At 43.1% G+C, this 18516-nt stretch overlaps 1 protein-coding gene across 6 annotated transcripts in view; it reads left to right on the forward strand.

Annotated features, from left to right (window-relative positions):
• fgfr2 (fibroblast growth factor receptor 2) overlaps positions 1-9574 on the forward strand; it is a 33412-nt gene extending 23838 nt beyond the window's left edge. For all 6 annotated transcript variants that reach the window (XM_078787347.1, XM_058058210.2, XM_078787346.1 and 3 more), the window contains 7 exons: positions 509-619; positions 1166-1356; positions 1959-2081; positions 2976-3046; positions 5428-5565; positions 5955-6060; positions 8090-9574. In XM_078787347.1, coding sequence (XP_078643473.1) covers positions 509-619; positions 1166-1356; positions 1959-2081; positions 2976-3046; positions 5428-5565; positions 5955-6060; positions 8090-8254 — 905 coding nt within the window. In that variant the 3' untranslated portion in view covers positions 8255-9574. The remainder of the gene's footprint in view (positions 1-508; positions 620-1165; positions 1357-1958; positions 2082-2975; positions 3047-5427; positions 5566-5954; positions 6061-8089) is intronic.
• The last annotated feature ends 8942 nt before the right edge of the window (positions 9575-18516 follow it).

Consider the following 18516-nt stretch of genomic DNA (forward strand, 5'->3'; position numbering starts at 1 on the left):
TAAGGGTTAGGGGCGGTCACATAGCTGACCCCAGAGCAGCAGCTGGCTGGAGCTCATTCAGCAGCCGCACAAAGAGGCGAGTCACACTGATGTTATTAATGAAGGCAGCGGTAGATCAGGTAGAGCAGCAAACCGACCTCGCTCATAGAAATGTGCTCTTTAGTTAAGCTATAGTGGTGCAGAGGAATGCAGGCCATGCCATTCTACCTCTCCTATGAAAAGGGAGCCTCTGCAACAGATAATGAATCCAGATTGAGCATCTTTAAGTCATTCACTTCTCCTCCCCTTGGCACTGAAAGGGTGCTTCTGTAGTCCGCATGAGGAGCTCCCCTCACTGCTGTAACTTTAGTCCACATTGTCTGTCAGCTGCATTTAATCAGAAGCACCCTACAATACAAGGTGCTTTCTGACTGGCGGCCAATGAGCTCTGAGTCAAGGGTTAGAAGGAAGGCAGGATGTGGGCGTGTTTGTTTTTCGGAGCAACTTTCCATCATGTCTTTGCTCGTAGATGACGCCACTGAAAAGGACCTGTCTGACCTGGTGTCAGAGATGGAAATGATGAAGATGATTGGTAAACATAAGAACATCATCAATCTGTTGGGGGCCTGCACGCAAGATGGTAAGGATGACACAATTATCCTATGTTAAATGCCTAATGCCAATGTTTTGTTTTTATACTCAGTATAGTTACTCCAGATTCACTGCGCAATATCTGATCAACCTCCACGTGCAATATCAAGGCTCTAAATACAATATATTAAGTTCTATGTGAAGTACTTCTATAATAAAGTACTTCATATTAACTCATAGTTCTCATAGTGTATAGACTGGTCATATATTTCATCTTGTTTCATATTATCTGCATACTTGTATATACGTAACTCTGGGGAAAACTGTTGATTTGTTAATACTTGGGTTGTTTATATTGTTTATTTTTTATATTATGTATTTTTGTACTGCTTAACTGATTCTGTACTCTTGCTGCTGTGCAATGCAAATTTTCTCACAGAGGGACGAATAAAGGCTTATCTTATCTTATCTTAAATCAGGTCACTGTAGAGGAAAACTATGTATGTTTAGATATCTGAAAGTACTCTGTATTCCTGTATGTACTGACACTTGGTAAAGTCATCAATTTGTAATTAGGATCATTCCTTCCCGGCAGGTCCTCTATATGTAATAGTGGAGTACGCTTCCAAAGGTAATCTTCGGGAGTACCTCCGAGCCCGTCGACCCCCTGGGATGGAGTATTCCTACGACATCGCCCGTGTCTCAGACGAGCAGCTCACTTTCAAAGATCTGGTCTCATGCACTTATCAAGTGGCACGGGGCATGGAGTACCTTGCATCCCAAAAGGTAAGAGGGCGCTCCACATGAATAAACAAATTCCCCAAATCTAGCCCCTCCCATATTGACTGCTTAAAGAGCTGTCTGTACTAGAGCAATTTTGTTGTCAGGGAAGATATTAGGACGGGCGGAGCTTGTGCGTCACTGTGGGAATTCTATCGCCTAAAAACACTGATCTCACCCCCTACCCAAGCCCTTCATTGTGTCTCATTCCATGACAATGGCCCCTCTGTGTGGAGAAATTGACATTTCTTAACAATAGTGGTGCAGCCATGTTGTCCAGATACAGGCTCACGCTCCTGCTCACTGTTGGAATGTGACACTCTCACTTGCGCACACACATTCTTGCACATGCATGATCTCCAGATCTGAGTCCAACCATAATGTGGCAAAGCGTGTGAGGACTCATCCAGACATGTTCATACAAGGATGGACTTTGATGGTATTCAGTGCAGCAGTGCTACCTGTGTCCAGGAGATTTCAGCATTCATTTATTTGTAGAATGACGTAAATGTCTTGTTCTTCTCTTGCCCTCATTTTTTCCACTTTGTGATCCCCCCCTCCTCCCTTTTTCCTCTCTCCCCCTGCATTTCTCACTCTCTCCTTCCTAGTGTATACACAGAGATCTGGCCGCCAGGAATGTCCTGGTCACAGAAAGTAACGTCATGAAGATTGCTGACTTCGGCTTGGCCCGTGATGTCCATAACATCGACTACTATAAAAAGACAACCAATGTGAGTCATCACGCTACCTTCTGCAAACATGCGATCATTTGCTGTTGAGGAACGGGGGGGGGGGGGGGGGGGTTGGGGTATCCACACAGTGTGATTGACCCATCCCGCTAATTCCCTCTCTTCACTCATCTTTCTTTTTCACGCTTTACTTGGAGTTGTGTCTTGGCAGAAGCAGCAGGTTCCCAGGCAGCCTGTGAATGTCGGGATTCTGGAGGCTGCCTTGTTTGCCCCTCTCCCTCCTTTAGTTTCGTAGGCACTTATACAATTCGACAGAAAAAGAGACTAAGTGCGTGGGGGAGCGGTTTAACTATAATTGACAACTCCATAGCGGCCCGGTGGTGTCTTTCTTTCCCACCACAGAGCAGCCTCGTCCGCACACCCTCATTTGGTATGCATGATTGCCTTTTCATCGCATGCACAATCTTGCTGAGAACAAGCTGTCAACAACAACAATATACAGTGATGTTGAGCGCAATGTTGATGAGGACAATGGCCGCCATGACAATGAAGATCACTTAGGTTAAACTTAGACAGAGCCGCTATTGTTGAGCTGCTTTTATTTAGTTGCTGTTCACGTCCTTAACAGTACCATAAAAATATCATATTTTAGATTTCCCTTTTGACTCTTATTTACATACGTAGCCATTACGCCACCAAACAAATCTTGATTTTCCTTTACTTGATAGCACAGCAGGATAAACCCTGCATTAGCCAGGAGCTGCCCATCAGCTCTATTGCTTTAATAACTTAAATGTTCCACATGGAATGACTCTTCCCAGACCACTAGTGTATCGGTCTCGGATCTCCCTGCAGGGAGATAATTGAAAAAATGCTGATGAGGCAAGAAATTTGCTTGATCATTTTGTCTTACTTCTCTTATTTGTTTGTCAACAGGGTCGTCTTCCTGTGAAGTGGATGGCTCCTGAAGCACTTTTTGACCGAGTCTACACTCATCAGAGTGATGTGTAAGTAATCATGAATACAAAACAGCAAATACAGTTACTTTCATGCCTTGTTTCGCTATCAAATAACAAATATACACACAATCCACTGCTTGGAGCTTCAACATGGCTGTTGTTGTGGCTATGGCCTGAAACTGCAGGGTTATAGGTGAATGACAGTATGAGGTCTTGGGTGGGTGGGGTGTTTGCTGCCTATAGGGGGCCAACGCTGTCCGGTTTGTGGCAAAAGTGAGGATTTCACGCTACACTTGTAACCAATGCTGTGTTACTAATCTGAGCAGCTTCAAAGGGCCCTGGAAGGAGCCCAGAACCCACCAGCACCTCCTCCCCCACTGATTCACATTTTGCTCCTCCGTCCCAGCTCGGAAGTCTCCCCTCTTTTTGGGCCCCCCAGACACGTCCATCCTAGTCCACCTCCTACTTGAGCCCCCTGTCTTCCACTTACTTTAAACACGGGGTTCATCATTGTGAAGGTGCTGAAAATAAACAATAATAATCCCTCTCTTCATTTTCGCCCCCACCATTCTTATTTTCATTCATCCATCTGGTATGTGAGTATCTGACCTGGTGCTTTTTTTTTTAAGTCCAAGAACACTCATTCTAAAAACAGAACAAAGCGAGAGCCTTACTCTCTTTTCGGTGTTTGAGTCTTATGCAAGCTGACAGCGTTGTTTGAAGTTTCTGCTCGAGAGGAAAGCGACAGAGGGTGTATGTTGCAATTAGATAAATGCCTTGCAAGCTGGCTTCTGGAAAAGGAGATTTTGAATGCACATATATGTTTGTGTCTTTATCACGCACCTGTAGCAGTTGCAACAAGCTTATCCAGATATTGTACTGAGAGGATCTAGTTTATGTTCCCTCTGTATTGCTGCCAAAGGGGGGGGCACAAAATATTAAATGTGATGGTTCAGTTACTTATTCCTCCCCCTTCTGTCATTATTTGCATGCTATCCTCATCAAAATATGAAACCTATAAATGTTTGGGTGGTTTTAGTTAAAGCAGACACTTTTTTCATCTGTGTGATTTTGACAAAGATCAGATACATTTGATGGTGATTTTATGCAGAAATGTAAGAAATTCCAAAAGGTTCAGATATTTTTTCATACCACTGTATGTGCATGTACGCATGATGCCATTCACATGTGAAAGCACAAGCAGGCTGTTGGGGGTGTAATACTCAACACCAGAGGCACATGCGTACATGACATCAGATTAAATGAATACATGAATTACAATGGAAGTCGACCCTTGTGGGCCTGACAAATGGATCGTGTGACGCTTAGATCTTGCTGTCACATGTAAATGATGTAGCTCCATGCCAGAGAGATGACATCATGGCCAGTCCTGGAAGAGAGGCAAGAAACACAAATTGTGCAAATAAGCTGACATTTGCGCATACAGATTTTCTAGCATCCACATTCATAATGGTCTTTGTCAATATCATAGAGTCTTCAGAAAAGCAAAGTAACTCTCTTGTGTTTATCTGATTGATTAGTTTGGTCACATAAGGTCAGGTGCCAGGTCACTAAAAGTGACCCCAAGCATGTTGGTGTGCGTGTTTGTTTGTTGAGTAAAGGATGGGTGCACGTGGACACGGATGTGGACCGGAAAACAGGGTGACATAGTGCTGAGAGGTATTTACAAAGTAGCCCAGAAAGGAGAGACGAGTATGTCAACAAGAGGAGAGACGAGCGCGAACCTGGGGCTGCTTGTGTAAACAGATGGAAGAACTGATATACACCAGTCTCACTCGCTTCTGGCTTTCTTGCCAGCTCTAGCACCTTGCTTGTATCCTCCTGAACACGTGTTCATTAGCATGCCTTTTTGTTACAGTACAACACTAAAATAATATGTGGCTTTGTGGGTCCGGTCTCTTATTTATAGCTGTAGAACTGAATCATGGAATCATAGATATTAACAATGAGGAAGTCATGAATAGTTCATCGAAATTAGTCAATTGCCTTTTCCTCCTTGTTCTACCGTTGGGTGGCCCAGTTTGTTTTGGTGTGGTGTGAGTGGACAATGGCCGTCTGTGTAGCCGCACTGTCAGGCACAAAAGCCATTGTTGTTGAGATCAGGGTCGCCGTGGCACTGGGAGTGGGTTTGTGTCACAAGCCGAGGGACGGCGTTGAAACTACCGCCACTCACAAATGAGCCGATATAAATCCCACATTCGATAAACACTGAGGACTTTTGAATACTAACTATCCCAACTGACTTTGGGATACCACATAGGATAAGCGGAATTGGAAATGGATGGATATACAGTATATAGAGCAAGATTCAGAGGAACATGCGCCCATACCTTTAAAAATAAACTATAAAATTACATGAATTGATTCCCCCATCCCTAATCATGTATATTGTTGTTTTATCTTCTCAGGTGGTCATTCGGGGTGCTGATGTGGGAGATCTTCACCCTAGGGGGCTCCCCGTACCCTGGCATTCCTGTTGAGGAGCTCTTCAAGCTGCTCAAAGAGGGCCATCGCATGGACAAGCCAGGCAACTGCACCAACGAGCTGTAAGAGTCTGCCACACATTCAAATAGAAACAAACACACTGGTCCTCTTCTAGTGGCCTATCAGATCCATGACTTTGGGCCTCCTCTGTCTCCTCTGTCCATTCTGTGGGTGTCTGTGCACAGCTGGCACTGGCTGCTATCAGTGTTGCTCATTCACAGTGAGGACAACGGCACAGCTTTGTAAGGGTTGGTGGAAACCTGCAAAGAAAGCAGAGGCAGACAGAGGCTACGAAAATAATGTCTCGATGCTTTAGCAGACCTTTTACCAGTGTGAGGATTGGTTGTTGATATTTTACACACAGGTGGAAAACACAGCCGAACACGTTCTTGAATTGTTGTGTTCTTCACTTCTTCATTGAGCGAACCACTTTTTGCTTTGTATCTCTCAGCTACATGATGATGAAAGACTGCTGGCACGCCATCTCATCCCATCGACCAACGTTCAAGCAGCTAGTGGAGGATCTGGATCGCATCCTCACCCTCAACACCAATGAGGTTAGTGTTCGGTTCATGGAGGAATTCAGGGTGGTTTGAAAGCATACTGTGCTAAAGTTGTGGTTTCCTGGCAAATGGAAGTTGGCCTTTTTATGAAAATAAAATGGAATAATAAGATACATTCCTGCACAGCATAACATGAGCTTTCCATCCAACGCAAACCAAGCTCTCACCAGTGCATTCAGGTTTCAGAATGTTGCTGAAAGTTATTGGTACAAGGTTCACAACGTGACCCCGTGAGCACAAAAAAAAACAGTGAATATGAGCTCCAAGGCCCAGTAAAGCGGACTGATCAATGCGACCATGATCTCCTTCCTGTTTTTTGTGGTATCCGCTGGCTGAGCTGAGGAGATGGAAAGCTGTCAAAACTCCTCTCTGCTCTGGAAGTTCATGAATTTGATCCAAAAAGGCCCTAGTTTCATTTTGAACTTTTGAAATGCAATAAAGCTCCCCCAACCCCCCACCCACCATTCCCTCTGCCCTAAACCGCTGGCAGATGTGGAGGTCTTTTGGAATGTGAGCAGAGAAAATGGAAGCCAGCGCTCATTTCTAGAAAACCCCAATAAAGGCGCCTCTCTTTCACAAGTAGACCCAGAAACGGCCATCAAAAACGAGACGGAGAGAGAACAAAACAACTTCTCAACTGGGCTGCGATAGAATTAATAACAGGACTTCTGTGGTTTCATCTTGTTTCAAGTGCGGAGGGAGACCTGATGATGTCTTTTGTTTGATCGATATGACCTTGCTTGGTGTTTGGCCATCACATACGAAACTCCAGAGCACTGTGAAGTGATACTTGAAGGTTTTTTGGGCCTGCAGAAAATCATTATTGGCCCTCCTGGGGGTGTAATGGTACAGCTGCCGCCTTTTAGGGCAATTCAAGAAAATTATAGTAATTTTTTTTGTACAAAAAATATTTATTGAGGGCTGCATGGTGGACAAGGCTGCACGGCAATCGAGTGGTTAGACCTCACAGCGAGGAGACCCGAGTTCAATCCCACCCACGGCCATCTCTGTGTGGAGTTTGCATGTTCTCCCCGTGCATGTGTGGGTTTTCTCCGGGTACTCCGGTTTCCTCCCACATTCCAAAAACATGCTAGGTTAATTGGCGACTCCAAATTGTCCATAGGTATGAATGTGAGTGTGAATGGTTGTTTGTCTATATGTGCCCTGTGATTGGCTGGCCACCAGTCCAGGGTGTACCGTGACCCTCGCTAAGATAAGCAGTAGAAAATGAATGAATGAATGCATGGTGAACAAGTGTTTAGGCCACACAGCTAGGTTACCTGGGTTCGATTCCCCACTTGGGCTTCTCTGTGTGGAGTTTGCATGTTCTCCCTGTGCGTGCGTGGGTTACTACTGCGGGTACTCCAGTTTCCAAAAACATCCATGCTAGGTTAATTGGCAACTTCAGAATTGTGTGTGTAGAGTGTGTCGAGATTGTTTGTCTAGATGTGCCCTGTGTCTCGCCCGAAGACAGCTAAACAACACTAAACTCATCACACAGTAACTTAACACTCCAAAGGTGTACCTAAAAATATACAAAGAACGACCAATATGAGTTTTTAAGTTTCCAGCATGCCCGCGAACCCTCATGAGGATAAGCGGTATAGAAAATGGATGGATAATTTACTGAACAATTTGTTTCCCATGTATTCGTATCACTCCAAAACATGCATTCAACTAAATTCACATTGAAGTCAAATAGGGTAACACTTGACAATAAGGTACACAAAAATGACAGTAGTTACTGAGGGATAAACCTACCTAACTCTCAAGCTTACTCATTAGTTCCTCAGTAACCGTTGTATTTTTGTGTACCTTATTGCAAAGTGAGACATTAAATAGTATAAAATATAGAATAAAAAAGCTGGAAATTGGGCCAGGGGCTTTCAACATGTGACAGGCAGTGAGTGTATCCTAGGTCCTATTGTGGTTTTAACTTTTTATCCGCTCTTTATCCACATCGTCCCATTTATAAAGCGAGAGTATAAATGATGTCATCCATGCCTGTCTCTTGTGTATTCAGGAATATCTGGACCTGTGCACCCCCACAGAGCAGTATTCTCCAATCTTCCCTGATACTCGCAGCTCCTGTTCCTCCGGCGACGACAGCGTCTTCTCCCACGAGCCTTTACCGGACGAGCCTTGTCTCCGCAAATATCAGCACATCAACGGCAACGTCAAGTCATGAGTCCCCCCCCCCAGTCCCCCATCCCACACCTTGGCTCCCAGCTGACTTTCGGACCAATTTTGGACCACAGCGCTGTTGCACTGCCATTAGCCACATCCAACACGCCCTCATGTCTTAAGGAGAGGAAAGAAGCAGAGGTTCCCGATACAAGCTGAGCTTTTATACACGCTGAATGAACTGACATTCTTCAAGGGAACTCGAGTCTCTCTTCTTTTTCATATTAACACAAACTTTTCCATATCTGATTTACACAACGAGGTTGGGACAATGTTTGGAGACCTCATTCCAGCGGCTGGCATTCCAAGATTGTTATTCGCTCCTGGAGGAATGTATGGACCAATGGGAACTTTAAGGAGATGACTAAAAATAAGAAGAGGACTAAGAGAAAAAGATTTCACTAACAAAAAAAAAACAAAAAAACAGAGGAATAGGAGGAGAGCACATAGAAACAGCTTTCCTGTTTATTTTGTAATATTGATGCCTTTCTTTTTCACTTCTCTTTCCCAATTATTGTAGAGAAAAAACACACAGTATAATGTGTAGTTGGGTATATTTGTAAATATCTCCAAATATGTATAAATATATATTTTATATTTACAATGAATTATTTTTTGTATGCCCTTAAAAAAGCTAAAGGTACTCACCCCCGCCTTACACCACTCCCCCACCCAATTTGGAGAACATTTGCACATAGTTTTTACAAACACACACACAGATGCACATCTATCTAAAACCCTGTCTTACACACACACACACACACACACACACTTACATAAGTATTGGCTTTCAGGGACTAAGGTAGCATGTTAATTTATTGACTTGTGATTTTTGTATTAATCAGAAAGTCTGAAGAAAGAACAAAATCATGATGATATTAATAATGTCTAAATAATCCATGAAAATGTATTTAAAATAATCCCTCAGCAGTAATGGAAGAAAATGGCTTCATTTGAGTGGGATTGACAGAACCATGTTTTGTAAGTTTTATATATGAATGTGAATATTAAGTTAAATATGTACATTTTATAGCCAGCTAATCCCTTTCTTATGTATCATCAATGGCATTTCTGTCCAGACCTTTAACACTTCCTTAGCTGTACTTTAGGATATCAGCCTTTTCTGGGTCAACTCTTTCTGGTTTGAAGACACTAATTCTCCGCTGCCTGGTGTAGATTAGTTTACTCCACACAATCGAACACTTTTAAAAAGTACGGCATCGTTAAAGTGGTTTTCTTTTCTACCAACATGGACCAACATTAAGCTGTTCCCTTGCAGATGTTCACAAATGTCACATTTGCAAATAAATAATTGAAAAATTGATTATTGGTTGTGGTTGTATTGATAAATGTTTGTTTATTGTTTTTATTGGTTATTTTAATTGCACAATTATGCGTGTCTTCTTTGTTATAAGTATTCATGGTTAATGCTGTGGTTATTCTTTTATAAATGTAACATTACTGTATGACTGTAGAATACTTTAGTAACTACAAACTACAGTATATATATTTTTTGAAAAATTGTGGCCCTAACCAAAATAACAAATTAGAAAAACAGAAATAGAAACTTTCCAGTGCTGTATTCAAACCCAAAGCAGCAGCTATACCATTACACCACCAATATCTGCCGGGGGGTGTCACATTACCTGTCTCTTTTTTCACACATCCTTTGGCACATTTGCCAAGAATGCGACCCCTTGCGCAAAATTGCACAGCGGGTGTTCAGCTTGTAGGGACAGGCAGCCCTGACTGAGATAACATGTACTGCATGAAACTGTAAAAAATACACTATACATTGGTTCTCATAAAGTATCCATGTACTATATATCAATACAGGAACACACAATGTATCACTTAGCAACAGTGATTTACATATTAAATTGTACACACTGCAAAGCAAGTTCTTGCTGGAGAAAATGATACATATTCCACGTATGCTTTGATGTTCTTCTTACGGTGTGAGGTAAGGGAATTTCCACCAAGTTTATGTTTCCAGACAAACTGGAAGGATGGCGTGTTTAGCTGTATCTCTACTTAAGACCACTTTAGTCTTATTAGGAGTAGAGTTATCTTAAAATGCTGATACTGATTGACACGGATGCTTCATTCAAAAGTGCAAAGCTCAGCACAATGTACACAGTCAACACAGTCGGGGCAGATAGTGAATGCACGAGCGTGTGACTGTCCTGATGTGTTTTCAGACAAAGAGACATTGTGTATCACTTGGGAGGCTAATGAGCGCTCTGATTAGCTGATTGATTTTTTTTCCTACAGAGTGAATCTTAGATTCAGTAAAGCTAATCAAAGCTGATTTATTGGTGGGAAAGATTGGAGGTGGCAGCAACGCTTCTTTCGTAGCACTACTGACTCATTAAGAAGATGACAAGATGTTGTTTGTCACACGTCAATGTTTCAGATCATCAAACTTATTTAAATATTAGTCAATGACAGCACAACTAAACACAAAATGTACTTTTTAAATTAAACTTTTTATTAAGGGAGTAAAAAGAAGTATAAACTGGTTGGGCCACCCTTAGCAGCAACAACTGCAATCAAGCGTTTGTGATAACTTGCAATGAGTCTCTTACAACACTGAGTAATTTGGCCCACTCGTCTTTGCAGAATTGTTGTAATTCAGCCATATTGGTGGGTTTTTCAGCATGAAACACATTTCCAAGGTCATTCCACAACATCTCAGTAGGATTTAGGTCAGGACTTTGACTAGGACATCCAAAGTCTTCATTTTGTTTTTCTTTAGCCATTCAGAGGTGGATGTGCTGGTGTGTTTTGGATCATTGTCCTGCTGCAGAACCCAAGCAGAACCCAAGTCACGAACAGATGGCAAGACGTTCTACCTCAGGATTTTTAGTAAATAACAGCATTCATGTTTCCATTTGTCACAGCAAGTCTACCAGGTCTTGAAGCAGCAAAACAGCTTCAGACCATCACACTACCACCACCGTATTTGACTGTTGGTATTTTCTGGCAAAATTGAGACAAGCCTTTGTGTAGTCTTGGAACTCTGCCATGCAGGCCATCCTTGCCTAGGGTCTTATGGTGGAGTCATGAACACTGACCTTATGTAACTGAGGCAAGTGTAGTTCTTTGTGCAGTTCTTTGCATGTTTTTGTGGGGTCTTTTGTGACCTCTTGGATGAGTCATTTTGTTTGGCCAGCCACTCATGGGAACGTTCACCATTTTTTGGTGTTTTTGCCATTTGTGGATAATGGCTTTGCCAAAATGTACCTAAAGGAAACTTGGACCATGGCACACCTGGCCCAAACTAGCAGCAGTAACAGTAACTTGGAGCTATGTCAGGATTGAGAACATGATGATCCACAATGAAAACTTAATGCCACAGACCTGGGAATAGCTATGAAACCTTCCCCATACAAGCTGATGGAGCTTCAAATGAATGTACTGAAGAAGAACACTGGTGGTTGCAACCGCGACCTAAATACTACAATACTTACACTTCTAACTACACAACATTCATGTTGTGTCCATGTAGTCTCTACTCAACTTGGGAAAATGTGAGCAACAATAACAAGAAAACAGTCTCCGCTCAACATCTTTATCCATCCTATCATCAGGTTTCATCTCAGAACATAAACACCCACAAACTAGTGGCAAGTCTTCCACTGGACGTGCCTCCTCATGTCTCCGGAACCTGAAAAGAGCTTGGAGGGGAAATCGCTCTGAAAGCATTCCTCTTATTCCATTGAATAAAGGGAAGAAAGGAGCTAAAGCCCTGGAGGATTGCAGGGGGGAACTGAAATGTGAAAATAGAGAAAAGTGTCGGGATAAACTACCTTACACCCCCGTTGAAGACGAGTGCAGAAAAAGGCAGCCGGATATCCTCACACTTTTATAAGAATAACCGTCGATTGTGTGTTGGTTGATCGCTACAAAGCTGGTGGGGGCGATAGATGATTAGATTGTTCCATTGTAACATGAAGCCTTTTCATTTGATATATAATTATGTTGGAAAAGTGACATTAGATATGTTTTTGTGGCCCATTTGCTTCCATATTGATGTAGGACATGATACCCTGAACACCCTGGACTGGTCGCCAGCCAATCACAGGGCACATATAGACAAACAACCATTCACACTCACATTCATACCTATGGATAATTTGGAGTCGCCAATTAACCTAGCATGTTTTTGGAATGTGGGAGGAAACCGGAGTACCCGGACAAAACCCACGCATGCACAGGGAGAACATGCAAACTCCACACAGAGATGGCCGAGGGTGGAATTGAACTCGGGTCACCAAGCTGTGAGGCCTACACGCTAACCACTCAACTGCCGCATATTCAAACATAAAAATGGCAAACTGATTCAAAATAGAAATGTAATGCATTCAGAAAACGTATTCAAGGACAATGTGAATATGTAGTACTTTACACTGGTCACTAGGTTTCAGTAATGGTACTATAATGTTTGGGGATGACACACAAGCACCAGACTTGATCACCGGAACAACAGGCTTTTATTGCAGGTTTGAATGATCTCACAGTACGCAGAATAATCAGTCAATGTGGGACGAGTGACCAATGCTTCAAGTGCAATAAAGATGTTTCCATGCATTGTTGACTATATCGTCATATATCCAAGCTAAAAAAAAAAAAGATTCCAAACCGGACTTTCAAAACAGAAGGTGATCGGACTTTGACAAGACTGTTCCTGGAGAAGACAAAAAGAAACGTGAGAAACTGCATTTGAATGTTTGTTAGCGGTTGCAGTTTGTTGTTTGGGTGCCTTCTGATGTTTTCCTTCCTCCTGGAATTCCCAAGCAGTGATATTTTTCTTGACCCGATCTGATAAACATGACCCACCACAGTCACTCAAAGCCTTAAATTACTTTTTCATTTGAAGAGCTTTTGGCTCCATGCGCTGCCCAGATTAACCCTTGACCCACATATTAGGTTTTAGGTCAGTAGCCGCTATACGTTATGTATGTATTCAGCCAAAAGGCTCTTTCTTTGAATCAAAGTTTATCAGTTTGATCAGTTTTGATATAAACGTGAGGCCTGCTAGGGTAGCCTGACCTTTTGGCGGCAAAAGTTTTTTTTTCTGACCTTCATAGTTCTGTGTTCTTCATCCTCGCCTTGTGTGGATCCTCCCTTTCACGGCCATCTGGTGGGCCTGGTGTGTTTGCACAAATCTTGGTCCTCTGGAATGTCAACACCAGGCTTTGTGTAAAGCCCGAGGAGCCCTTATCCACTGCAGATAAGACCCCAAGAAAACCTGGAGAGCAAGAGGGGGCTGAGGTTTAGTGGGCGAGAGCTCAAGAAAGGGTAACTTTCATTAAAGCAAAGCTGCCGCCGGACCGTCATACCCCTAACATAATCCTAAACATGACTCCCTCTAACCCCCCCCTTGACAGTCTGCACAGTCGTCCAGGCTGTGTGATGGCCGCCAATATGTTGTCGTTAAATGCAGATTTCAAGCAATAGCCAATTACAATAGCCAGCACTAGCGAGCTGCAGCTTGGACATTTCCCAAAAAATACTAAAGCGGTCTTTTGCATACCTTAGGCCACCATTTGCATTGGGTAGCAGATAACTCAGAGTTCAACCTTGGGTCAGTGTGTGTTTGTGGACCACGTCTGGTTCTACACAGAAGCATCACCTTGCTACGTGTGTGTTTGTGTTCAGGACGACCACGCTTTGTTGCCCTTTGGGATCTTCTAAACATTTTCAGTTGTGGCTGACACATCCCACTTTGACTTAGTTTATAAGATGACCTTACTACGTCTGAATATCTGAAGCTCTGTGAGAGGAAGGAAGAGCGAGAACTAAACAGTTTGGAGAAAGATAACAATGTAGTCTAATCTGATGTACAAACACGTTTATGCAGTATTTAGACTGCTTTCAATGGCTAGTTTAGCAGTGTTTACTACTCTTACTATGAGTGCTGATTTATTACATGAATCAAAATGAGATTTGATACATTGGGATTTCATGGTATGTTTTGCAGCTTTGGGTGTGTTTTATAAATGAGCTTTAGTCATAATGTTCCCTGTGCTGTGATGCCAAGGACAACAAGCATCAGCATCATTCCCACCCCCCTTCCAGGAGTCATGATGTCATTTGTGACTGTAAAAGCCCAAAAACCCTGACGCATGTCAGTGATGTCCAGCCAAGATGGCAAATAGACTTTCATGCGAGGCCAATAGAAATGGGGGGTTTCTGCTGCCACTGGTCTGTTCATCGACATCGCTCCAAGAAATTGCATCACAAAGAACGAAGAATTATTAGTACTAACAAACTGTTTTCCACCTACCCAAAAGCAACTGGAAAAGAGTGTGGAGTTACCCCAGTGGAGCAGAGAAAACAAGAGGAAAACACAGTTTGTATCCAGACTACTGAAAGTGTCAACTTTTTAAAAATTTTTATTTACTTTTTTATTTTTATTTACTTTTTTATTTTTTATTTACTTTTATTTATTAGGTATATCTAGCGCGGAGACCTCACAGCTAGGAGACCAGGGTTCAATTCCACCCTCGGGCATCTCTGTGTGGAGTTTGCATGTTCTCCCCGTGCATGCGTGGGTTTTCTCCGGGTACTCCGGTTTCCTCCCACATTCCAAAAACATGCTAGGTTAATTGGTGACTCCAAATTGTTCATAGGTATGAATGTGAGTGTGAATGGTTGTTTGTCTATATGTGCCCTGTGATTGGCTGGCGACCAGTCCAGGGTGTAAGACAGCTGGGATAGGCTCCAGCACCCCCGCGACCCTCGTGAGGAAAAAGCGGTAGAAAATGAATGAATGAGGTATATCTAATCTAATTCACAGCAAACATCGACACGAGGACAGAGGACAGTAGTATCACTACTGTCAGTCGAGGAGAATGCAGTCAATGAAGCTGACACACAGATGTGAGTATTAAAGCGATAAACTGTGTTAAATGTTGTTTGATGCACAGGGGTCCTTATAGATGATAAACAATAGTTCAAACAGTTTTGGGTGGGTAATGTAAACATGGCAACTTAAGATGACAGATAACTGGAACAGATTTCAAAAGCAGGGAAAAAGTGGCCTACATTACATTTATTAAAATGGTGGAGTGTCCCCACGGCCTTGGTTTGCATTGGGCCCCCAAAGGACTAAATACGCCTATGGGTGCTGTGTCACTACGCCAGAAAAATAGTTCTTTGTGTTAGCTGCTACAATAACAACTTTTTTGACATACAGTCAGTTATGTAAATAGAACCTGTGATCGGCTGGAGACCAGTCCAGGGTGTACCTCGCCTCTCACCTGAAGACAGCTGGGATAGGCTCCAGCATGCCCGTGAACCTTGTGAGGATAAGCAGTAGAAAATGAATGAATTAACATTTTCGGGAGCATTGTTTTTAGGGAATTATCATGGAAATAGGTGTGCCCTGTTATGTGCATTGTTAGCTCCCACACGCTAGCTGTAAATAGGAATAGAAAATTATGTATGGCATGTTTCACATAAGAATTGTGGATGATGGGCAATATTCCAAAAAAAGTTCAGTTTTCCTTTAAGAGCAAACATATGCATTTAGCCTACTTTTTATGAAGTACACCAGTGCATGGTATACATACAGAAAAAACCTATATCTGACTGTTGCACGCTACAGGACAGAATAGCTGCTGGTTAGCTTTTGGATCAGAGGTGGACAAACTACGGCCTGGGGGCCACATCCAGCCCGCCAAGTCTTTAAATACGCCCGTTCTTTCCAAAGTATTTAATTTAAACTTAACATACATCCTGGCATCATGGCTTGAGCCAACCTTTTGATGGTTTTATCAATTTTGTTTCTTGATGTGGTCTACTGTTTACAAAGTGCTCCTTAAAATAAGGAACACAACACACACACTTTTACAGATACAATACTTCCAGGTGGACTGTTACGTGTAAAATATATAGTCTGGGCCCCCATAAATTTTGTTATAGCAATGCGGCCCGCGAGTCAAAACATTTGCTCACCCCCGTTTTAGACAGTCAAGAGTCGGTTGCCTCCATTATGTCAGGAGACAGACTTGATTTGACCAATCCTGCTGCACTCTTACTGTCATGTGTAAACACATCACCAAGCCAATAAAAAACACTTGTAAAAGCAAAGAGTTCTCATAAATGATGTTTAACTGAAGCTGTGCAGGAGGGCACTTCATCACAGCAATGGCTCCTCGGAGGCGTCAGGGGGATGACGAGAAGGAAATAGAAAGCCATGTTTGCACCAAGCGGTGCAATTCCAATGGTAAAATCTGATCTGGCTTGCAAACTGTGTCCGCTACATAAATAGTGTTACATCATAGCTGAATAGGAGTGTGGCGTACTGTGCTGATGGAACAGCGGTCACCCGCAAAGTCTGGCTGCATGTGCACACGGCAGGGCTTGAACCCGTGTCCACACATCCCCATGGAATGAGAGTTTAGTCATAGGCATCTTCTTCTTCATCCTCATTCCTGGTGGTCATGTTTGATGTTTCATCGACGCGCTAGTGGTGTCATGTCTATATGTGCCCTGTGATTGGCTGGATACCAGTTCCGCCTCAGACAGCTGGGATAGGCTCCAGCATACCCTCTTGACCCTAGTGAGGATAAACGGTGTAAAAAATGGATGGATGTGTTTAAGAACATTCAATCATTTTCTACCGCTTTTTTCCTCACAAGGTTCGTGGGTGTGCTGGAGCCTATGCCAGCTGTCTTCGGGTGAGAGGCTGGGTACATCCTGGACTGGTCACCAGCCAATCACAGGGCACATATAGACAAACAACCATTCACACTCACATTCATACCTATGGACAATTTGGAGTCGCCAATTAACCTAGCATGTTTTTGGAATGTGGGAGGAAACCGGAGTACCCGGAGAAAACCCACGCGTGCACGGGGAGAACATGCAAACTCCACACAGAGATGGTCGAGGGTGGAATTGAACCCTGGTCTCCTAGATGTGAGGTCTGTGCGCTAACCACTCGACCACCGTGCCAGTGTTTAAGAACATTCATTCATTTTCTACCGCTTTTCCTCACGAGGGTCGCGGGGGTGCTGGAGCCTATGCCAGCTGTCTTCAGGGGAGAGGCGGGGTACACCCTGGACTGGTGGCCAGCCAACCACAGGGCACATATAGACAAACAACCATTCACACTCACATTCATACCTATGGACAATTTGGAGTCGCCAATTAACCTAGCATGTTTTTGGAATGTGGGAGGAAACCGGAGTACCCGGAGAAAACCCATGCATGCACGGGGAGAACATGCAAACTCCACACAGAGATGGTGGAAGTGGAATTGAACCCTGGTCTCCTAGCTGTGAGGTCCGCCCGCTAACCACTCGACCGCCATGCCGGTGTTTAAGAACATATGTACAAAAATCAAGTAGTGATGAATAGTGAAGAGGGCTCTGAAGTTCGAGAGGGAGCATTTTAGCATTAGCATTTTCCTTTATAATGTCGCCTCTAAAACAGAAAGCAGATGCCAAGGTTAAAAAGCTTCAGACTGATATTGTATTCACCCTCCATCATTTGTAGGTCAAAGCATGGTTGTGAAGTTTTGTGGACACAGCTCACGTTGACCTTTTGTGTCAGGTGGACTGTTTTCACAATCTCAATGACAAATGATTCCCATGACAATGTCGTGGTGATAGATGGAATATTAATCACACGGGGAACAGGACAAGCCCCTCCTGGCCTTTTCACCTGCGTCACTCTTTCCAGCGTACAAGAACTCTACTGTGTCTCTGAATGCCAATACATCTCATTTCTATTCACCCCCTCCACCTCCAACTCCATTTGTCACTTTCAAATATGCTTTCAACTTCTTGTTGGTTTGTTTCCAGGCTGCTTTACTTCTTTCTTTTTTTTTTTGCTTGAGTCTTTTTCCGATGCAAAAAAACCCACCCCTCTCTTTCTTGGAGTTTGTGTGTAAATGACATTATGGAGCCAAGTAAAAGGACACTTTGGTATTTTCCTCATTCATTTTCAACAGTAAGAAAGCAATGAAATAAAGGTGTTCCATGAGTGACTTCCTGTATACCTGGGTATCTGCTCCAAAACAACACGAGTCTGTTCTGCCCTGCCCAGGCAAGAAGGGATAATTATAGCACAAGACTTAATCGCTTACCTCGAAGCCATTCAGCGTCCAACATCTTGCATCTTCTGCTTTGCTGCCACCCACCATAAGTAAATGTTATTGTTAATTGCAAGTCCAAGACAGTGATGGGCGTGTGCAGGATGCTGAGATACATGCCCAAGGAGTCTCGTTAGCTCAAATGAACTGCACTGCTG

The sequence above is a fragment of the Doryrhamphus excisus genome, linkage group LG20 (assembly GCF_037039965.1).
Source record: "Doryrhamphus excisus strain RoL-2023G ecotype Guam linkage group LG20, RoL_Dexc_Guam_v1.1, whole genome shotgun sequence".
NCBI lineage: Eukaryota > Metazoa > Chordata > Actinopteri > Syngnathiformes > Syngnathidae > Doryrhamphus > Doryrhamphus excisus.